Genomic DNA, 19,515 nt, shown 5'->3' with positions numbered 1-19,515 from the left:
ACGTAAAATGTTCGTATCAGTTAGGCTATATAATAAGTAACGCTTAGGCTTGAAAAGTCGGTGTTTCACGGTGTTCGGCCATCCACCAACGTAAGCTACTTGCCCACGTCCCACCTTTCGTTTTTTTTATAAAAATTGTATAATGAAATCATTTTTATAGAAATAACATCAATGTAGGTCAGCGGAACAACAGACAATCGTCCGCTTCAGGACGATACAGCAGGTGCAACAGCGCACGAGACGAGTGATCCTGCGAGATGATTGACACGACGATTAAGATAGATAGATAGATAGATAGATAGATAGATAGATAGATAGATAAAGTATAAAATAGCAGATTTTTTTTTCTTTTTTAACTCTAGCCTAATATTTTATTTCCCCTGGGCCCACCCAGTTGGTGAGCGATCGGTCGATGGCAGAACACCGTGAAACACCGACTGCACAAGCCTATCTAGCTATTGATCAACATTTTACTTAAGCATCTAGGCTGAGCACATTTAACCTAAATCTCAGCAAAATAAAACGTTTCTGTGGCTATACTGGTATATGTATATTACCTGCAGCCACCTATATTTTCTTCTTAATTAACAAAAGTTCACTTTGCGCTCTTGGCTTCTGCCTCCTCTATGGTCCTGTCAGTCATCTCGCTGAATCGCTCGTCTGGCAAGCTGGTGCTCGTGCTGTATGGAACACCGTGAAAAGCGACTTTTTAAAGTGTTATTTTTTCTAGCTGATGTCAACATTTTACTTGAGCATCTAGGCTGTGCACACTTAACTTAAATCCTGGCGAAATGAAACGTTCTTGTGGCTATACAGTACCTACAGTAAAAATCAAATTTTCCACCCTGGGTAACCTTCAGTCGATTTGCATTACAGTATTTGCACTTACCATCGCTTGTCCAAAACTGAGTATGTCTATGTCTAAACTTTAATGTCTAAAAGATACTCAGATAAAAAAAAAAAAAAAAAAAAAACATACAGCAAAATAAAACATGCTGGGTGCAGATTAATATTTATGAAATAAATATGTCTGTGAGAAGAGTTAAAGAAGAAAGCCTAGTCAGAGGACTATCTTGTTGACTCTCCTTTTAATAGAAACAGCCAGGTAGGCCTATATGCGATCGTTAAAAAAAAAAAATCAAGAAATAACGCGACACAAGCTGTAAATTATTTTAAAGCCTTAAATCTATTGCTTGAATAATTTGTTACTATTTTCTTCTTATGTACATTTCTTATGTGATTTTGTAATTGCTTTTACAATTGTATTATTATTATTTTTAACTGTCTTAGTTATATTATATTTTGATGTAATAAATGTTATTGCACTTGTATGTTTGTTGTTTTAAAGACTGCAAAAGAATTAAAATAAATAAACAACGGTCTTTTATTTTGTTGAACGAACAATGGATGGGGTCTCTATGGCTCTGGATGGAGTCACCGGTTTTTCGTTTTCTGAACAAATGAAAAAACTAATGAAGGAGCCGTTTTCTTATTTATGCTTATTTAATTTAAAATAAAAAATCAAATGAATAAAACTTACACGGACCGGACCGAAATGGTCTCAGCAAGACTCGCTTTCACCATCTGCTGGTGAAACGGAAAGCAACAGACGTCGATTTTGTATCGATGCTCAATTGCTCTTCCTGCCATACCCGGATGTGTAGCATCGAATTGCTTGGCGAGTTTGAATCGGTGAATTATTGGAAGCGAAATAATACGCACCGAAATGTCCTGTGAAGTATCAAAGGTTGTATTGAAATTATTTAGTATTGAAATTTTGAACAGTGCAATTGTTAAATTTGTATTTTAAAATAGTATGAATATTTAATATTGAAATTGTAAACAATGCAATTGTAAAAGTCGTATTTTAAAATAATCTGTATTATTAACATTGAAAATTTTACAAATGAAATTTTATGTTTCCACTTGAAAAATTCACAGCCTAAATATCCACCAATGTTGAATTGCACAACCTTAAAATGCAAGCACTGTTAATACGTTGCATTTTATTTCAGTTAGTGCTATACAGCACCCTGTTTTGCTCCAAAAACATTTGTCAGTATTTTACTTCCATATTGTGTGAGTAAAAGAAAACTAAGTGTAAAATAATTGTATCTTTTATATTTGTAGAAATTGTGTAAAAGGTCTCAGTGTTTTCCTCAGGTATTCTCTAGAATAATTCCTCTTTTTCAAAGCTTTAAACAAAATCTTAACTGCTGCTTTAAACTCTGTCCCTGCGAGCAGTTGCGATGAAAGCTGTAAAACTGAGACTTGAGGATCCCATTGAATGCGTGTTTTGGGTGAAAACTAGATTTATGTAGCAGACAATGCTTGTCAGTAGGTTTGAAGTACACTCAGTAGTCCAATTGTGAGTGTTTTTCAAATCTACGTCCTTTGTAGGTGACTACATCTAAGAAATTCATTTCATATTTTACTGTTATCGTTTTCAGATGTTTATTTAAGTGGTCAATAAAAGCCTTGAAATTCTCTAAGCTGTGGGTCTAGACGCTCCATATATCATCCAGGAAACGAAAGTAGGAAAAGGGCTTGAGGGGAAAGGAGGCTAAAGCCGGCTCCTCCAAGGAGGCCATGAATATATATATTTGCATAAGATGGGGCAAACTTTTTGCCCATCGCAGTTCCTTTAATAAGTGGGAGTCAGAGTTAAATTCAAAATCATTTTCAGTCAAATTGATCTCTAAAAGCTTCAAAATAAATTAATCTGGCCTCCTGGGATCCGGATGTCTCTTCATGCATTCCTCTACAGCCCACATCCCAGCATCCATCTCTATATTAGTGTATAGACTATCTATATCTACAGTGAACAGAAGGGAATCAGTGGGAATCACAAGGTATGAAATAAAATGTGTCTTTGAGATAGCTATCATGTTTTTGTGAGACTGGTCCCAGGAAGTGCTCTTTGTATTTCGCCATGTAGTAAGATTCACTCTCACAGTCGGATACTATGGGTCTTCCTGGGGAAATCTTGTGAGCTATCCTGCACTTTTCTGGTTCTTTATGTATTTTAGTAAGAAGATAAAATAGTCTCTGTCTGTGTGTTCCTGAGCTCACCAAATAATCCTTCTGCTTCCCACTAATTATCTTCTTCTGACACATCTCATTTAATATATTTTTGATTTCTATCATTGTCTGTGGGTAAATAGGAGCTAGGAGAGGGATGTAGTGTTCTTGCACTTGGAGTTGCCTTTGGCATTCCCAGATGTACCACTGCATTCCCCTTATCTGCAGGTTTGATAACTATTTGATCATTCTTTTTGAGTTCCTTAATGGCCCGTTTCTCACGTCCAGTCAGGTTCTGCCTTTTGAGAAGGCCCCACTTCAGGTGCTTGTAAGCATATGTATCTGCTCTTGTAATGGATGTCACCTGTGGGGGTAAGCTCAATGAGGCCGGTGTCCATTCTGAGGCTCTGACTTTTCTTTTCTTCAACAAAAGTTTCCAATTTCAGTCGTCTGTGATACTTTTGCAGATCCTGCAGCAGTTCCAGTTTCTGTGCCTTTACTGTATGTTCTGGGGAGTAGGAACAAATGAAAGGCCTTTTAGAAATACTGCCTTCTGCTCAACCGTCAACGTGAGGGAGGACAAGTTAATAATGAGTTTACCTTTATTATTTATAGGGTTAACGGTCTCTCTCTACAAGTTTAAAGACCGCAGAAAGCAGTACATCTAGAAAGTTCAAATGATGCAGTCGTTGATTTCTTGAAGATTAAATTAATTATTGGAACCACAATTTCTGTATGGGGCAAACTGGTCCTAGCCAGCTGGTAGACCCAGTGAATCTCTTTGTTGGTTGAAGAAAGAACCTTTGTAATCGATTATTTATTCCAAACGACATAAGCTAAATTTTCGATTCCAGCACTATGGTGGCCTTTTCAATCAAATCACCAGCATGCTGGAATTTAGCCCCTGGAAAACTGTCAATTTGCAGATTCGTAACACTGAATGCTGGTATTCTTGAAACGTTGGAGTCTCCAATGATTATGTACTTTTTCTATAAATTGAGACTCCAGTCGATTAGTTTTCTTTCAGTGCTGATGTATCGGTATGGTCTTCCTACTGACTTTGGTGTTGTAGGAGTCTGAGGGGCCAAAGTGACCTTTTTTGGTCACTCGTCTTGAGCCGATTGCAGTGATTGTTCTGCACAACCTTCCTTTTCCGGTTAGTGAAAACTGGTACTTTTTAGAATCATCCGAAAACTGGTACTTTTTAGAATCATCCGAAAACCCTGTTTTTGAGGGTTCTGAGGTACGTACATCTAGGTTATCAGCAGTTCTATTTCAATTTTTTGCCTTTTTGAGCAAGGCCTGAATGTCCTCTTGGACAGTTCGCTCCTGTGCACTTTCTTGTGCAGGCATAGGAACAGTCAAAGCTTGCTCTGCAGTTTGTTTCTCAGCTGTTCCATCATTTTGTGGCTCAGTAGGAGCGGCTTGCTCCTCTGCATGACCCAAAACCTCTGTGAGAATTCTTCTAGGTTTTCTTTGTTCACGAGGTAATGCTGGTCTAACTGGGGTAGGCTGCAGAGCAGGTCTAGGTTCTAGGGGAGGAAATTCCTGATCGAAAGTCCAGTCTCCCCTGTTTGGGAATTTCTGGAATTTCCCTAAGAGATGTTTGTACTTGAATGTGAGTGGTACCCTTTTTAGGTCTCACAGCGTTCCTGTTTGTGGGTTATGGAAGCTCAGCTACAGCTGAGGAAAACTCTCTGTCTCTCCTGTCATATTCGTCACATAACTCAGCTGTAAATAGAGCCTCAACCCTTACAAAATTGGGCTAACAAAATTTTTGTTAGCCCAATTTTGGCCGATTTCAAAAGCTTGATGCCAATCGGCCTGATTAGTTTGTTCTTTCAACTTGTTCATCGTTGCTTCCACCAGAGTTTCATAGTGTTCCTCTAATATCTGTTGTGCAGTGTGTGACCAATTCCTAGCATTGCCCTCTAAAAGGTCTTTCACTTTGTCGTTGGGTATTGCTGGTTTTATGGAATTGGTCAAAAACTTGGTCAACATTTTGAATGTGACTGGAACATTGTTGGTTACTCTGCTGGTCCGTTTTTTCTAGGTGATGAACAAATCTGATTAGGTCGTACATCAACTTGATGGCTGCTCTGAGCCTTGGTGAAGCTGGGGTGTACTTTATTTTGGGTTTTTCTTCCCCAGAAACTCATTCTCAGTCTCTCTCCCCTTTTCACGATGCCAGCTGTTAGCACGGAAACGTGCTGTTTGGTTTGTGGAGGAAAAGTGTTGTTCTTCGTCAGGTGGAAAAGACGCGAATCTCACACAATCTTTGTTGGTGAATCTCTGTCTGTATTCTTCCGCAAATCTTGCCATTTCAGTTGTTTATCAACTGCAAAGTATGACATTTTCTGTGAACGTGACATTTCGAAGTTTACAGAAACGTTGTATTATTCAGAATAAACTCAGTTAACAGCCTTCAAACTACTGTGTTGAGTGGATGAGGAGAAACTGAATCGATCATTGTTGTATCCTACTTTTAATCATGTAAATGTTGTTAGTAAGTGTTTAAAAGGTTGATCTTTTAATGGGTTTAGTAAGTTGTATACATGTTTGGGCATGTCCACCTGCGAAAAACACATACAATTTACTCCAGGAAGCACATGCCTCACTTTAAACCAAATCCAGTCTTTTAAATCTGTGAAGGACACTTACTAGTATTTTTGAGGATGGGCATAAAAGGCCACCTGTAAGACGCAACATCTGGATTCTGCCCAACAGTCGAGTTCACACCGAGAGAATCCTGTGAAGCGATGGCGTTTCACCATTAATAATCCGACTTCTGACATATCTCCACTGGAAGTATCTTCTGGGTCCGTATCATCTTTGAAATCTCTGTCTGAGTCTCTTCCTGTGGGAGGAGTCAGTAATTAGTGCATGTGTATAAAACTGGGTGTGCCGCAGTGGCTGCCTAGTATTACCAGCCACTGCAGCACCAGGCACCACCACCACAAACTAAGCCTAAAACACTGGATTATTGACCGGGATCATGCCAAAGGCTGGCAGAAAGACAATGCGGTTAGCCTCATCCCACACATAATACATGAATACATGCCTCAAAATGGCTGACAGATCATAACCTTCAAAGCAGTACCAATTCAGAAATACAATGTAAGCGGTGAAATCAGACCTTTACCAAGCCAAAAGCAAGTTGTAAGACACGACATTTGGATCGACCTGCGGCACCAGGCACCAACATCGAAATTCTCTCTAAAAGCAGAAAACAGACCTCCAGTATGCCAAAAGCTGTTCGTAAGACGCAACATTTGGATCACCCTGACCATGCGGCTGTTCAGTGAGAAAATCCATCACGCTGAATAACCTGACGGCTGAGGAGCTCAGATTCATCACAACTCATCCAACCATAAAAATCGTCAATAACAACATTTTCTTGACCGTCGTAGCCGTCCCACCAGGGTCCTCGTGGTTTATAGTAGGAAACACTTCCGGAGCAAAGGTCAGCAGCAGTCTTTGACTTGCCACATCCTGGACGTCCAACAAACACGAAGACTTTTGTTTTGAAGTCTCTAGCCGGACGAAACTGCATAACATTAGCATAATCTCTTATGCCCCGCCCATACCTAATAAAGGTAGCTGGACATGCCTCTGCAACTGCTCTCATACTTCCAGCAGAACTCCGGACAATATCTATTGCAGTCTGCAGATCATTCCTTTGACGTTCCACACTCGGTCTCCCAATGCGTAGGTAAATATCACCACCTTTGCTGCAATATTCATCATTTTGTAGATCACTACCGCGAGCCGCTTCAAAGTGTCCTCGTCCGCAGAGCCAATTCTTTAAAGTAGTTAGACGCTTCTTGGTCCTCAGATTCACGAACCCTTGAAGATGAGGCGTCCCGCTGTCACCTATTTCCTTCCCGATGATCGCGAAATCAACGGAAGAAGGCGTCAATATCTACTGAATATGGCGCGACTCATCGTCCGTAGGGTTATTCACGGTGAAACACCAACGTTTCACAGGGTTTTCTCTCCGAGAAGTATCCTGCCGTGGTGTATTCAAATGGCGCGTCTTCGCTACGGCCTTAGGCATGACTACGGTGAGCAAAATAGGGATGTGGTGCTGGTGCCGCAGTGACTGGTAATACTAGGCAGTCACTGCGGCACATCCGGATATATAATAATCACGTGATTCTTTCTCCTCCCACAGAAGGCGTACCAGATACAGACGTCGACGACGTAGAGGACTCGGATACAGACGGCGCAGATACGTCAGACGCCGGAAGTACATAAGACGTAATCACTATATGCACCTGAGAGGTATCAAACACGACCACTTGACGTGGACCTCTGCCACAGGCTTATCAACAGGACTTGTATTCCTCCTCAACAACATTTCTTATCCCAAAGCATATTGGGACTATTACAAAATAAAGAAAGTTGTTGTACAATTGTGGCCCGAATTTAACAATGTGACTATCAATAAGGATAATAATAAAGTCCTTTACGGTAGCACATGCGTAGATTTCGACGACGCAACACTAGCTACTGCAACTGAGGATCCTTTCAAAGATTACACTTCTAGAAAAATGTTGATTAGTAACAGACCTCATATCCGTGTTTTCACACCGAGACCGAGTGTGGAAATATACAAGTCTGCTTCAGTAACTAATTACGGATTCTTTAATACAAGAAATGGACCTTGGATCAATTGTGTTCATGATGGAATACCACATTATGGAATGAAAATATGGCTGCCCCCATTGGCTAACTGCACTGCTCAAATTGGATATAAAGTCATTATTAAATACTATGTCCTTTTCAGAAATCGCATTTAGTCCACCCCGGCCACTCCGTGGCCTCCATCTAAAGGATTCTCTCCTAGGGGGTGTCGCATCTCGGGGATTGTTGCTGGATACTGTATTTTGTGTGTGTATGTCAAGCATGTAAAGACAAAAAAAATATTCAAAAATGATTTGTTCTTTTAATTGTTTTAAAAATAAAGAGCCATTTTTACTATGCAAATAAAATTGTTTATTGACAATCTCAATAATTATACCTCATCGTAAGAGGATCATACATTGTAGTGGCACATAGATCTGTAAAACGCTCAATCACTTCGTCATAACAGAAGTAAACATTGACTCGTCTTAGAACAGCAGAAGGGATAAACCCCTCAAAGTGATACCACTCCCATACATGTCGATTTGAAGTGATGTATATATTGCGGGCCACAAACTCTACAAAAGCACCCTTCACGGGAACCTTACAAGGATAGCGGTCACAGACCCTCAACAGTTCATCACAACTCATCCAACCATAAAAATCGTCAATAACAACATTTTCTTGACCGTCGTAGCCGTCCCACCAGGGTCCTCGTGGTTTATAGTAGGAAACACTTCCGGAGCAAAGGTCAGCAGCAGTCTTTGACTTGCCACATCCTGGACGTCCAACAAACACGAAGACTTTTGTTTTGAAGTCTCTAGCCGGACGAAACTGCATAACATTAGCATAATCTCGTATGCCCCGCCCATACCTAATAAAGGTAGCTGGACATGCCTCTGCAACTGCTCTCATACTTCCAGCAGAACTCCGGACAATATCTATTGCAGTCTGCAGATCATTCCTTTGACGTTCCACACTCAGTCTCCCAATGCGTAGGTAAATATCACCACCTTTGCTGCAATATTCATCATTTTGTAGATCACTACCGCGAGCCGCTTCAAAGTGTCCTCGTCCGCAGAGCCAATTCTTTAAAGTAGTTAGACGCTTCTTGGTCCTCAGATTCACGAACCCTTGAAGATGAGGCGTCCCGCTGTCACCTATTTCCTTCCCGATGATCGCGAAATCAACGGAAGAAGGCGTCAATATCTCCTGAATATGGCGCAACTCATCGTCCGTAGGGTTATTCACGGTGAAACACCAACGTTTCACAGGGTTTTCTCTCCGAGAAGTATCCTGCCGTGGTGTATTCAAATGGCGCGTCTTCGCTACGGCCTTAGGCATGACTACGGTGAGCAAAATAGGGATGTGGTGCTGGTGCCGCAGTGACTGGTAATACTAGGCAGTCACTGCGGAACACCGGAATTTATACTGATCACGTGATTGTTTCTCCTCCCACAGAAGGCGTACCCGACACAGACGTCGACGACGTCGAGGACTTGGATTCAGACCACTGATCTATAATAGAGAACTGGATTGCTCATGACGTCATAAAAGTGAAGCCACCGCGCCGCCATATTAGTATTCCCTAGTATTCGCATTACGTTCCATTGAATGAATAGGAAACTATACGATTTTATTGAGAAAACATCACATTGCAAGTCAGTGTTTTTATACCTGAAGTCTCACTGTACATTTTCACAATGCAAACGTCCTAAGCATGTAAACGGTTAATGTTGGGAATTCCCTCTGCTTATTAAAAATGTACGTTCATAGCCTACATTACAGTCGCGTAAGTTACATCAGATAAACAAACATCATACGATCTCAGTACAGTTATTCACGGTTTATGTCATTTTGTTGTTTATATTCGTACAGTAGACTAACTGCATATTTCAACAATATTTAACAGTAATGTTATTCATTTTGAAGCAGGTAATGATTTGTTCGTTAAATTAATAATTAATTCAACATACACAGCATTTTACTCAGATGGAAACGGTAATGTTAGTAAATCATTACAGAATTTGCTGATCTGAAGAGTCTGAAATAGATGTTGCTCAATCAGGTACATTAAAAATACACACCATGACTCGGAGAACACCGCTGACTACAAATGGTACGGACTTAAAGACATAAGCTTTATTTCAAAGATTTGAATTTCAATATAACGAGCAATGTAGTAACAGAGACTTGTATTGTATTATTTACTGTATAATCGAATCAATTTCAGATACTAATACCAGATATAAGGTACTGTGTATTATTTCCTGTATAATTAGGTACATAAAGAAATATATTTAGTGTTGGATCAGTTACCTGTTTCTGCAAGTACGCAGCTGACACGCCCACCAAAACGATTTCAATATATCACTTATCCAGCCCGAAAAGACCATAAACATTCCAGAAAACATCTTAAGTAAAAATTAATTTACATACACATATGCTAAAAACTAATGCTGTGTGAAAGATACGCTTCAAATCGGGTGATTTTAGGTCAGCAGTTTACATGTGACTCAATGGCGCTCTCTGCAGGTAGGGAATAGTAAGATGGCGGATCGAACACTTCCGGTGGCTTCACTGCCTAACGGCAGTTTAGAACGCAATGAGCAATCCAGTCATTATATAGATCAGTGATTCAGACGCAGGAGATACGTCAGACGTCGACGATCCGGGAAACGCTATCAAAATATGAGACATCGTGGAATCAAACATGACCACCTCACGTGGAATGCCACCAACGGTCTGTCTACAGGCCTTGTATTCCTTTTAAGTCAAGTTTCATATCCTACTGCTTATTGGGACTACTATCAGATAAAAAAGTGGTTGTACAACTGTGGCCAGAATTTGAAAATGTACCAATCAACAAAGACACTAATAAGGTCTTATACGGCAGTACAGCAGTCGACTATGACGACGCAACCTTAGCCACTTCAACTACCGATCCCTTCAAAGATTACTCTACAAGAAAAATGTTCATTAGTAATCGACCTCATATCAGAATTTTCACGCCAAGGCCAAATATAGAGATTTACAAATCTGGCTCTTCTACCAACTACGGCTTTTTCAATGTCAGACACGGGCCGTGGATAAATACCCTTCACAATGGCGTTCCCCATTATGGGTTGAAAATATGGCTGCCCCCATTGGCAAATTGCGAAGCTCAAATCGGCTATAATGTCATTATGAAATACTACATTCTATTCAGAAACCGCATTTGATCCAATGGGGGCTATGCTACGCGTATGAATGCCATGTGCTTTTCAGGAACCGCATTTGATCCAATGCTATATGAGACTAAGAGCTATCAAACATGATCACCTTACGTGGCAGCCAACAACCGGGTTAGCTACTGGACTGACCTTTATTTTGAGTGACGTTTCCTATCCAAAAGGATATTATGATTACTACAAAATTAAAAAAGTTGTTGTTCAGTTATGGCCTGAATTCAACAACGTCCCAATTAACAAGGACCACAACAAAGTCTCATACGGTAGCTCAGTCATTGATTATGATGTCGCCACTCTGGCCACATCTTCAAATGACCCCTATAAAGATTACTCATCCCGAAAAATGTTCATTAGTAACAGACCCCACATTCGAGTGTTCACTCCAAGACCTAATATCGAGGTTTACAAATCTACGACTACAACAAACTACGGGCTTCTGAATATCTCAAGTTGGGCGTGGTTAAATACGATTCATGACACCATTCCTCATTACGGGATGAAGATATGGCTGCCACCAGCTACAAACCTTCCAGGGGCCATTTCTTACAAACTGATAATAAAATATTACATTTTGTTCCGGAATCGCATTTGATCCAATGAGGGCTGTGTATGCGGACTCTGTTTAAAGGCTACATTTACTTTATGTGTGTATGTCAAGCATTGAAAAAAATATAAAAAATAGTTCAGTATTGATTTGTTCTTTTTATTATATTTAATGAATAAATATATCTTAAATTCAATGGATCATACATAGCTGTCACACACAAATCGGTGAAGCGATTCTGCACTTCATCAAAGCAGAAATACACCTTAACACGTCTCAGAAGTGCTGACAGAATAAAACTATCAAATTTATACCAGTCCCAAACATGACGGTTGGAGGTTATGTACAAGTTCTTAGACACAAACTCTACAAATGCACCTTTCACAGGGACTTTGCACGGGTAACGATAACACTCCAGTCACTGCAGCACCAGGCACCACCACCACAAACTAAGCCTAAAACACTGAATTATTGACCCAGATCATGCCAAAGGCTGGCAGAAAGACAATGCGGTTAGCCTCATTCCACACATAATACATGAATACATGCCTCAAAATGGCTGACAGATCATAACCTTCAAAGTGGTACCAATTCAGAAATACATTGTAAGCGGTGATAAGAGTTCTGGAGGGAATCTGAAAGCTGTGGCAACCTCTTGTCCCGCCACTTTTGTACGCTATGGGTGGGGCGTGGTAACATCAACGTGTTCAAGATGTCAGTGATGGTCCTGGTGGGTCCTCCCGGCTGTGGCTAGTCCAGACATCGCCGAGTTGGTCGAGGGACTGTCGACCTACTACAAACCACGTGATCCCTGGTGTGACGGTTATGATGGACACGAAAATTTTGTTATTGATGATTATTATGGATGGATTGCCTATGATGAACTCTTACGTGTATGCGATTGATTCCCTCGCAAAGTCCCTGTGAAGGGCTCATACGCTGAATTTGTAGCTAAATGGATTTTTATGACCTCTAACTGTCACGTGTTGGACTGGTACCGGTTCGAAGGTTATGACCCGGTGGCCATTTTGAGACGTGATTTTGTTTACCATAATTTTAAACCGTAATGTGGGACAGATGAGTGGAGTGTGTTAATCCATGGGCCTGAATTTAATTTGATTGTGTAACATTTATTGATTTTGTAGTAGTCGAAATATGACACTGGACACTGTATGTCTGTGATTTGAACGGTAAATTCGGTGAGCGAGACCATTTGTTTTATTCCAAAGGAGGTGGTCGTGCTTCACTGCTCTGAATCTGAAGAAGTTGGATCAACTTAGGGACCGAATCCGGTGTCGTATAAATCTTCCTAGTTTTTTCTGTTTTCTCTATTCAGATATTACCCATTTCAAAACATTCTTTGCCGACTTGCCAGACGAGTTTTATTAAACATTTTTATAAAAATTATTTGCCAACTTGCCAGACGAGTTTATTAAAAATTCTATTAAAAATTCTTTGCCGACTTGCCAGACGAGTTTTATTGAAAATTCTTATAAAAATTATTTGCCGACTTGCCAGACGAGTTTTATTAAAAATTCGTAAAAAATTCTTTGCCGACTTGCCAGACGAGTTTTATTTAAAATTCTTATAAAAATTCTTTGCCGACTTGCCAGACGAGTTTTATTGAAAATTCTTATAAAAATTCTTTGCCGACTTGCCAGACGAGTTTTATTGAAAATTCGTATAAAAATTCTTTGCCGACTTGCCAGACGAGTTTTATTGAAAATTCTTATAAAAATTCTTTGCCGACTTGCCAGACGAGTTTTATTGAAAATTCGTATAAAAATTCTTTGCCGACTTGCCAGACGAGTTTTATTGAAAATTCGTATAAAAATTCTTTGCCGACTTGCCAGACGAGTTTTATTGAAAATTCGTATAAAAATTCTTTGCCGACTTGCCAGACGAGTTTTTATTGAAAGCCTATTTTGTCAGTGGTGAAATACTCCTTAACATATCTTAACTTCTGTTCCTGGTGTTTTAAAAACAATGATTTCTTTGTCTTTGCAAACTGATTTGAAAATTTCATGCTAGACACTTTTCATCTAATCAGTATGCAATTAACTTGCAATAGTAACAAGTCAAGGTAAAATTCTCTAAGAACAAATTAAAAGTTTAGTTGGCAATTACAGCCATGTATGATGATCATGCTTAAAACTGAACTCAGCAGGAATGTGTCTCTACAGGAGCAGGAATGAGAAACCTGCTTCACAGACTTGCAGACACACCTGTTTTGCACAGGAAACATAAATCTCCTGAGTTCAGTGAAAGAGAAACTGAAGTGTAATCAAGCTGCCGTGTGTTTGTTTCTCTCTGGGTATTCACACAGTAAAATGGCAGAAGCCAGAATTTCTCAGGATGAGTTCATGTGCGCAGTGTGTCTGGATCTCCTGAAGGATCCAGTGGCTATTCCGTGTGGACACAGTTACTGTAAGATCTGCATTACAGGCTGCTGGGATCAGGAAGATCAGATCAGGGTCTACAGCTGCCCTCAGTGCAGACAGACCTTCAGTCCAAGACCTGCTTTAGCTAGAAACACTATGCTGGCTGAAGTGGTGGACAAACTGAAGAAGACTAAACTTCCTGCTGACTGTTACGCTGGAGCTGGAGATGTGGAGTGTGACGTCTGCACTGGAAGAAAATACAAAGCCGTCAAATCCTGTCTGGTGTGTCTGAACTCTTACTGTCACAATCACCTTGAACAACATGAGAGTTTTTTCAAAGGCAAGAAACACAGTTTGACTGAAGCCACTGGACGACTGCAGGAGATGATCTGCCATGAACACGAGAAACAGCTGGACATGTACTGTATCACTGACCAACAATGCATTTGTGCGCTGTGTGTGAAATATGAACATAAAAGCCATGACACTGTATCAGCTGCAGTGCAGAGGACAGAAAAACAGGTATGAACCAAAAAAATAAACAGTCTGTTTTGATTTACTCCTCCTAGACTTCAAATTATATTTCTGAGGAACAGTGTTTTCTGAAAGGTGTGTGCCTTTCTAAATCAGACTCATTCAAATGATTTTGCCACAGTTTAACTGGCAACTGAACTAAATGTCGAGTGTCCCAGAAAAAAATGAATACTTATGCAACAGGATCTTTTCAGTTTTTTATTTCTAATAAATTTGTAAAGGGAAAAAAATGTATTTAAAGCAGTTTAACATAATGTGGCAACAAAACAAAATGTGGAAAAAAAAAAAATTAAGGGGTTTGAATACTTTTGCAAAGCACTGTATAATTTAGCATTATCCATTTTTTCCTCCAGGAACAGCTGAATGAGATACAGAGAGCAATCCAGCTGAGAATCCAGCAGAGAGAGAAAGATCTTCATCAGCTGAGAGAGGCTATGGAGTCTCATAAGGTGAGTCTGGTGAAGAAGTTTGAGAGGTTTCAGTTTGGACTCTCCTCTGTCAGTCCTGCTAAAGCTCACCCTGTGATTGTTATGTGTCTAACAGTGCTTGGCAAAGACAACAGTAGAGGACAGTGAGAAGATCTTCACTGAGCTCATCCGCTCCATTGAGAGAAGCCGCTCTGAGGTGACACAGATGATCAGAGATCAGGAAAGGGCTGCGTTGAGTCGAGCTGAAGGACAATTGGAGCAACTGGAGCAGGAGATCAATGAACTGAGGTTGAGAGATGCTGAGCTGGAGCAGATTTCACAAACACAGGATCACATCCATTTCCTGCAGGTAATAAATCTAGAAGAACATGATCATAGTAGACTTGCTCATCTGATCTCAGCTTCCATTGCCTTAAACAATATATTTTAGCACGTTGTTACAAAAGACAAAGGAAGTCTAACATTAAAGTACAAAGAATCAAGAGTGCATTTAAGCGAATACAAATACTGGTTTGTCGATTTTTCAACATTAATAGCTGGTGCAAAAGATTCACAAATCAGCACTTTTTTGACATTGATTCAATGGTGGCTTGCTATCTATGTGGTTGACTGAAGGCTGAGATGAGGTAGCACTATTTAAACATAACCAGCACTGATCTGGGCCAGAACGTAAGTTACTATTTGGCTGAGATTTGGGCCAGTTTTGGCTCATGTGTGGGTCATGGCTGTAGTCCAGACCTGGGCCACACAAGGGCCGTGATTCTTTGCTGCATATGGGCCGAGTGTAACTACTTGCTTGGCCCAGAGCTGGGCCAGATGTTAATTGTTATCTGCAGCTCTAATATTGTATAAAATTATGAGAAGAGTATAGCTGGATTGAGATGGGTTGTTAAAGAGATCTGATAGTAGTGCAGGTTACTGGGTGAAGTGTGAGGGTGATGTGTTTCTGATGGATTTCTGTTTTCGGTAGAGTTTCCAGTCTCTCTCAGCAGCTCCTGAATCTACAGAAGTAAATGATGATCCCTTTAGTTCTCTCTTCTCTTTTGATGCCATAAGAGAATGTGTCTGTCAACTGAGAGACAAACTGAAGGATTTCTGCAAAGAGGAGCTTAAAAAGATCTCTGACAGAGGTAAAGGTCGAAGATCCTCAGAAATGAGTCCAACATCTCAAATCATTTTTGATATAATCACACACACAAATGTTCATGTCTGTTGATTTCCAGTCTCATTCACGAACATTGTTCCCCGGAACAGGAACGAATTTCTACAACGTAAGCCAAAAACTGTGCTCATGCTTTTCATGTAGACGGTTCAAAAAAACATGATGAGTTTTGTAATTGATTATGTAGATGATGATTTGCTCAAGATATGTTAAGATGTACTGAGAGACTCGTGTATGTGTTTTATCTCCATCAGATTCCCATCAGCTCACTGTGGATCAAAACACAGTAAATAAACGCCTCCATCTGTCTGAGAGCAACAGAGTGATTACTAACACTGACAGAGAGCAGCCGTATCCTGATCATCCAGACAGATTTGATGTGTATCAGGTGTTGTGTAGAGAGAGTGTGTGTGGACGCTGTTACTGGGAGATTGAGTGGAGTGGACGTGTGTTTTTAACAGTGTCATATAAGAGCATCAGCAGGAAGGGAGGGGGTTTTGCATGTGTGTTTGGATATAACGATCAGTCGTGGAGTTTCTTCTGCTCTCCCTCCTCTTACTCATTCAGACACAATAACATAAGGACCGCTCTTCCTGTGCAGCCCATCAGCTGTGGTAGAATAGGAGTGTTTGTGGATCACAGTGCAGGATCTCTGTCCTTCTACAGCGTCTCTGACACAATGAGCCTCATCCACACAGTCCAGACCACATTCACTCAGCCGCTCTATCCTGGGTTTAATGTATGTTCTGGATCATCAGTGAAACTGTGTGATTTATCAGAATAGATTCTACCCAAAGTGTAAAATAAATCCGTAAAAGTGAGGTGTAATAGAATCTTTTATTTTCTCTTTATTACGTAAATGCAACCGCTGAACTTCTATCACTGTTAAAATGGCTATATAAATAATGGTGACTTGACCTGACTTGACAATGCAGATTGTGTCAAAGCAGTATTTTCAGGGAAACAGTGTGTTGACATATTGTTCTGTTCTCCTATGGACAATCGAAGCCAGCTGTTTAATTCTAGGCTGCAAAAAATTCAGATTGTGCAGAGGACTCATCTGGTTCCCTTGGTCTTGTCCCGATGGCCGTCTAGGTGATGAGGTCTTTGGAGAGAATCTGTCTCTGGGGCTTATTTCATCTATTTGTGGTGACCAATTATGCATTTAGTACCTTTCAACTGAAATGACTAGACTTCAATAAATAAAAACAATGAATATAAACCACATATTTTCATGTTTTAATGTTCTTTATATTTAGTGGATTGATCACATTTTGAGTGTAATTGTACTCCAGATCACTCAGCAAGTAGACTTGACAAATCTGTCACAAGTAGCTGGCAAAAAGTGCACAAGGACAAAGGGGATCAGCAAAAACAAGGAATCCAACAGTCTGCAAAATCTCAGGAAACATAATACAACAACCACATAGCACAGAAGAGAATGGATAAAGAACTGAGAAAACTAAATACAACAACCACTTAGCATTGATGAGAATGGGTAAAGAACTGGGGAAAACGAAGGACTAATGCTGCCTTCATGTGCTATCAGAATTATCGTAAAGAGGAGTTTCCCTAATCAGAAATGAGACATGAGTTGGGCAGGTCATAAACTTTAAACATGGTGGAGGGGACAACCATTGCTGTCAATGCTGTTCTCATAACAACTAAATCCCTTTGTCTTGTCACTAAAGGCTAGATATGAACAATCATTTAAAGCATACTGTCCAGAATTGTCAGCAAACTGCATGTGTAGTGCTGTTTACTGTCAACCAATGGAATGCTACATTTTATTCCTTCTGACATTAAGTTAATAATTTAATTAGCAAGATAATATTGTGTATCGGTGATCTCACAGGCTGTCGATACTATATGACAGTTGAGTTCAATAAATAAATAAAATATACACAAATAAGTGAGCATTTTAAATGCCCACATTCCTATGAACATATAGTCACAATAATATAGGCATACTAGTGATGGGTCGTTCTTGAACTACTGAATACATTTTGAATGAATCTTTACTCGTCACAAGGAATGATTCGTTCAGTCGCGCATGCACATTTGTACAGCATCTTATAGGTTCTGTACTGGAATTATTCACCTGTTTTGAGTCTGTCATGTGATGAACGAACGACTCACATCCGAAGGCTTAAGAGAATAACTAATCAATTATCTTTCCGGTGTGGTGAGAAATTGAGTCCGCCCTGGAATTGGGTCCCCTTTAGGATCCCAGAAGTAATAACTGATAAAAAATGTTTTATATTTTATAAAAAGCAACATACATATAATACAATGAGGTAATTATACTATAAACAGAAGCATTGCTTCTATACATATTCTTTCAGTTAGGAGATGATATGAAAGATGAATAAATGCTCATTTATTTATAATATATCCATTGTATTTATGTTAAATGTATATTCTATTCATTATAATGCATTTTTACTATATTAAATATAACGTGATTTTGCAGGAATTGTAATCAGGTGCTAAAAATAATACCCATTAGAAGTTAATTGAACCAATAAGACCACTCTGGGTCCTAATGGAGACCCAATTCCGGGTGGAGACCGGATTTCTCATGACACCAGCTCAGACTGCATAGATTAAGCCAGTGGTTCCAACCTGGGGTCCGCAGGAGCTGATATGCTTTGAGGTAGAGACCTGCGCGGGATGGATTTTTCAGTCCTGCTCCTGAAAGATTCTGTAATGCGCCCACAGAAATATATGTTATCTTGTCCCACTCCCACCCATAAGATTCATGTTTTGTCCCTCTCCCGCCCGCAAAAGCCTGCATTGAAGTTACCTATATAGATTTTTTTCAGTATATCAATCTTATTATTCTTAACAGAAAAGCAAGCATCGGCTGCTGGATGAATTCATAGCAGAATGCGAGCAAACAACACTTCCTTAAAGCTGACATCTCAGTTCGTAGTGATCACATAAAACTCTGATAACACAATGAATATATGCACAATGAATTGGGGGGCTCCGATTGTCATTTATGGACGTGGGGGGGGCCCCGGGAAAAAAAGGTTGGGAACCACTGGGTTAAGCTTATGGGGCTGTCATGTGATGAACGAACGACTCAAGAGATAATTAGAACTATTTAATTATAATAAATAAGAGAACTAATTAATTCTCTTTCCGGCTCAGACTGCATAGTTAAGCTGATGTGGGGCTGTCACGTGATGCGACTCAAAGGTCCAAGTCGGTAGAATTATCCGAACTTCCCATCACTAAAGCATACAAAAAACATCTAAACAAGCAAGTAAACAGGAGGGGAAAAAAAACACATTTTACCCAAAACCTGTGTAGAAATGAGCTCCAAGATTTTATAAAAAAGATGTGGTTTTTATTCAAACTCCAAATTTAATCTTTTCAAGTTGAGGGCAAAAAGTATGTCAAAGACCACAGATAGCAAACATACGTCTGCAAGATGTCTGTTAAAGATCTCTTGATCTGGAAAGCATCTGCTGTGTGCAGACGTCTGTAAGATGTCAGTTTTACATACATTCTAATTCATAAACATCTTAAAGACATCTAATAGACATCTATTTGACACCTGATAGAAAACGTCCAATAGACA

The 19,515-nt window shown here is 39.9% G+C and overlaps 2 protein-coding genes across 2 annotated transcripts in view; both read left to right on the top strand.

Annotated features, from left to right (window-relative positions):
- The window catches only part of LOC141319879 (protein NLRC3-like), a 352,126-nt gene extending 335,416 nt beyond the window's left edge, over positions 1-16,710 (top strand). The window contains exon 7 of the mRNA XM_073833277.1: positions 16,315-16,710. Within this exon, the coding sequence (XP_073689378.1) occupies positions 16,315-16,710 (396 nt within the window). The remainder of the gene's footprint in view (positions 1-16,314) is intronic.
- Positions 13,752-16,216, top strand: LOC141342533 (E3 ubiquitin/ISG15 ligase TRIM25-like). The gene is made up of 6 exons (XM_073847000.1): positions 13,752-14,324; positions 14,690-14,794; positions 14,880-15,113; positions 15,735-15,894; positions 16,019-16,035; positions 16,181-16,216. The coding sequence occupies exons 1-6, from the start codon at positions 13,752-13,754 to the stop codon at positions 16,214-16,216; spliced, it is 1,125 nt and encodes a 374-aa protein (XP_073703101.1).
- Positions 16,711-19,515: the final 2,805 nt, after the last annotated feature.

The sequence above is a fragment of the Garra rufa genome, chromosome 1, assembly GCF_049309525.1.
Source record: "Garra rufa chromosome 1, GarRuf1.0, whole genome shotgun sequence".
NCBI classification, from domain to species: domain Eukaryota; kingdom Metazoa; phylum Chordata; class Actinopteri; order Cypriniformes; family Cyprinidae; genus Garra; species Garra rufa.
The sequence above is the reverse complement of the archived record's forward strand: the minus strand, read 5'-3'. Positions and strand labels throughout refer to the sequence as shown.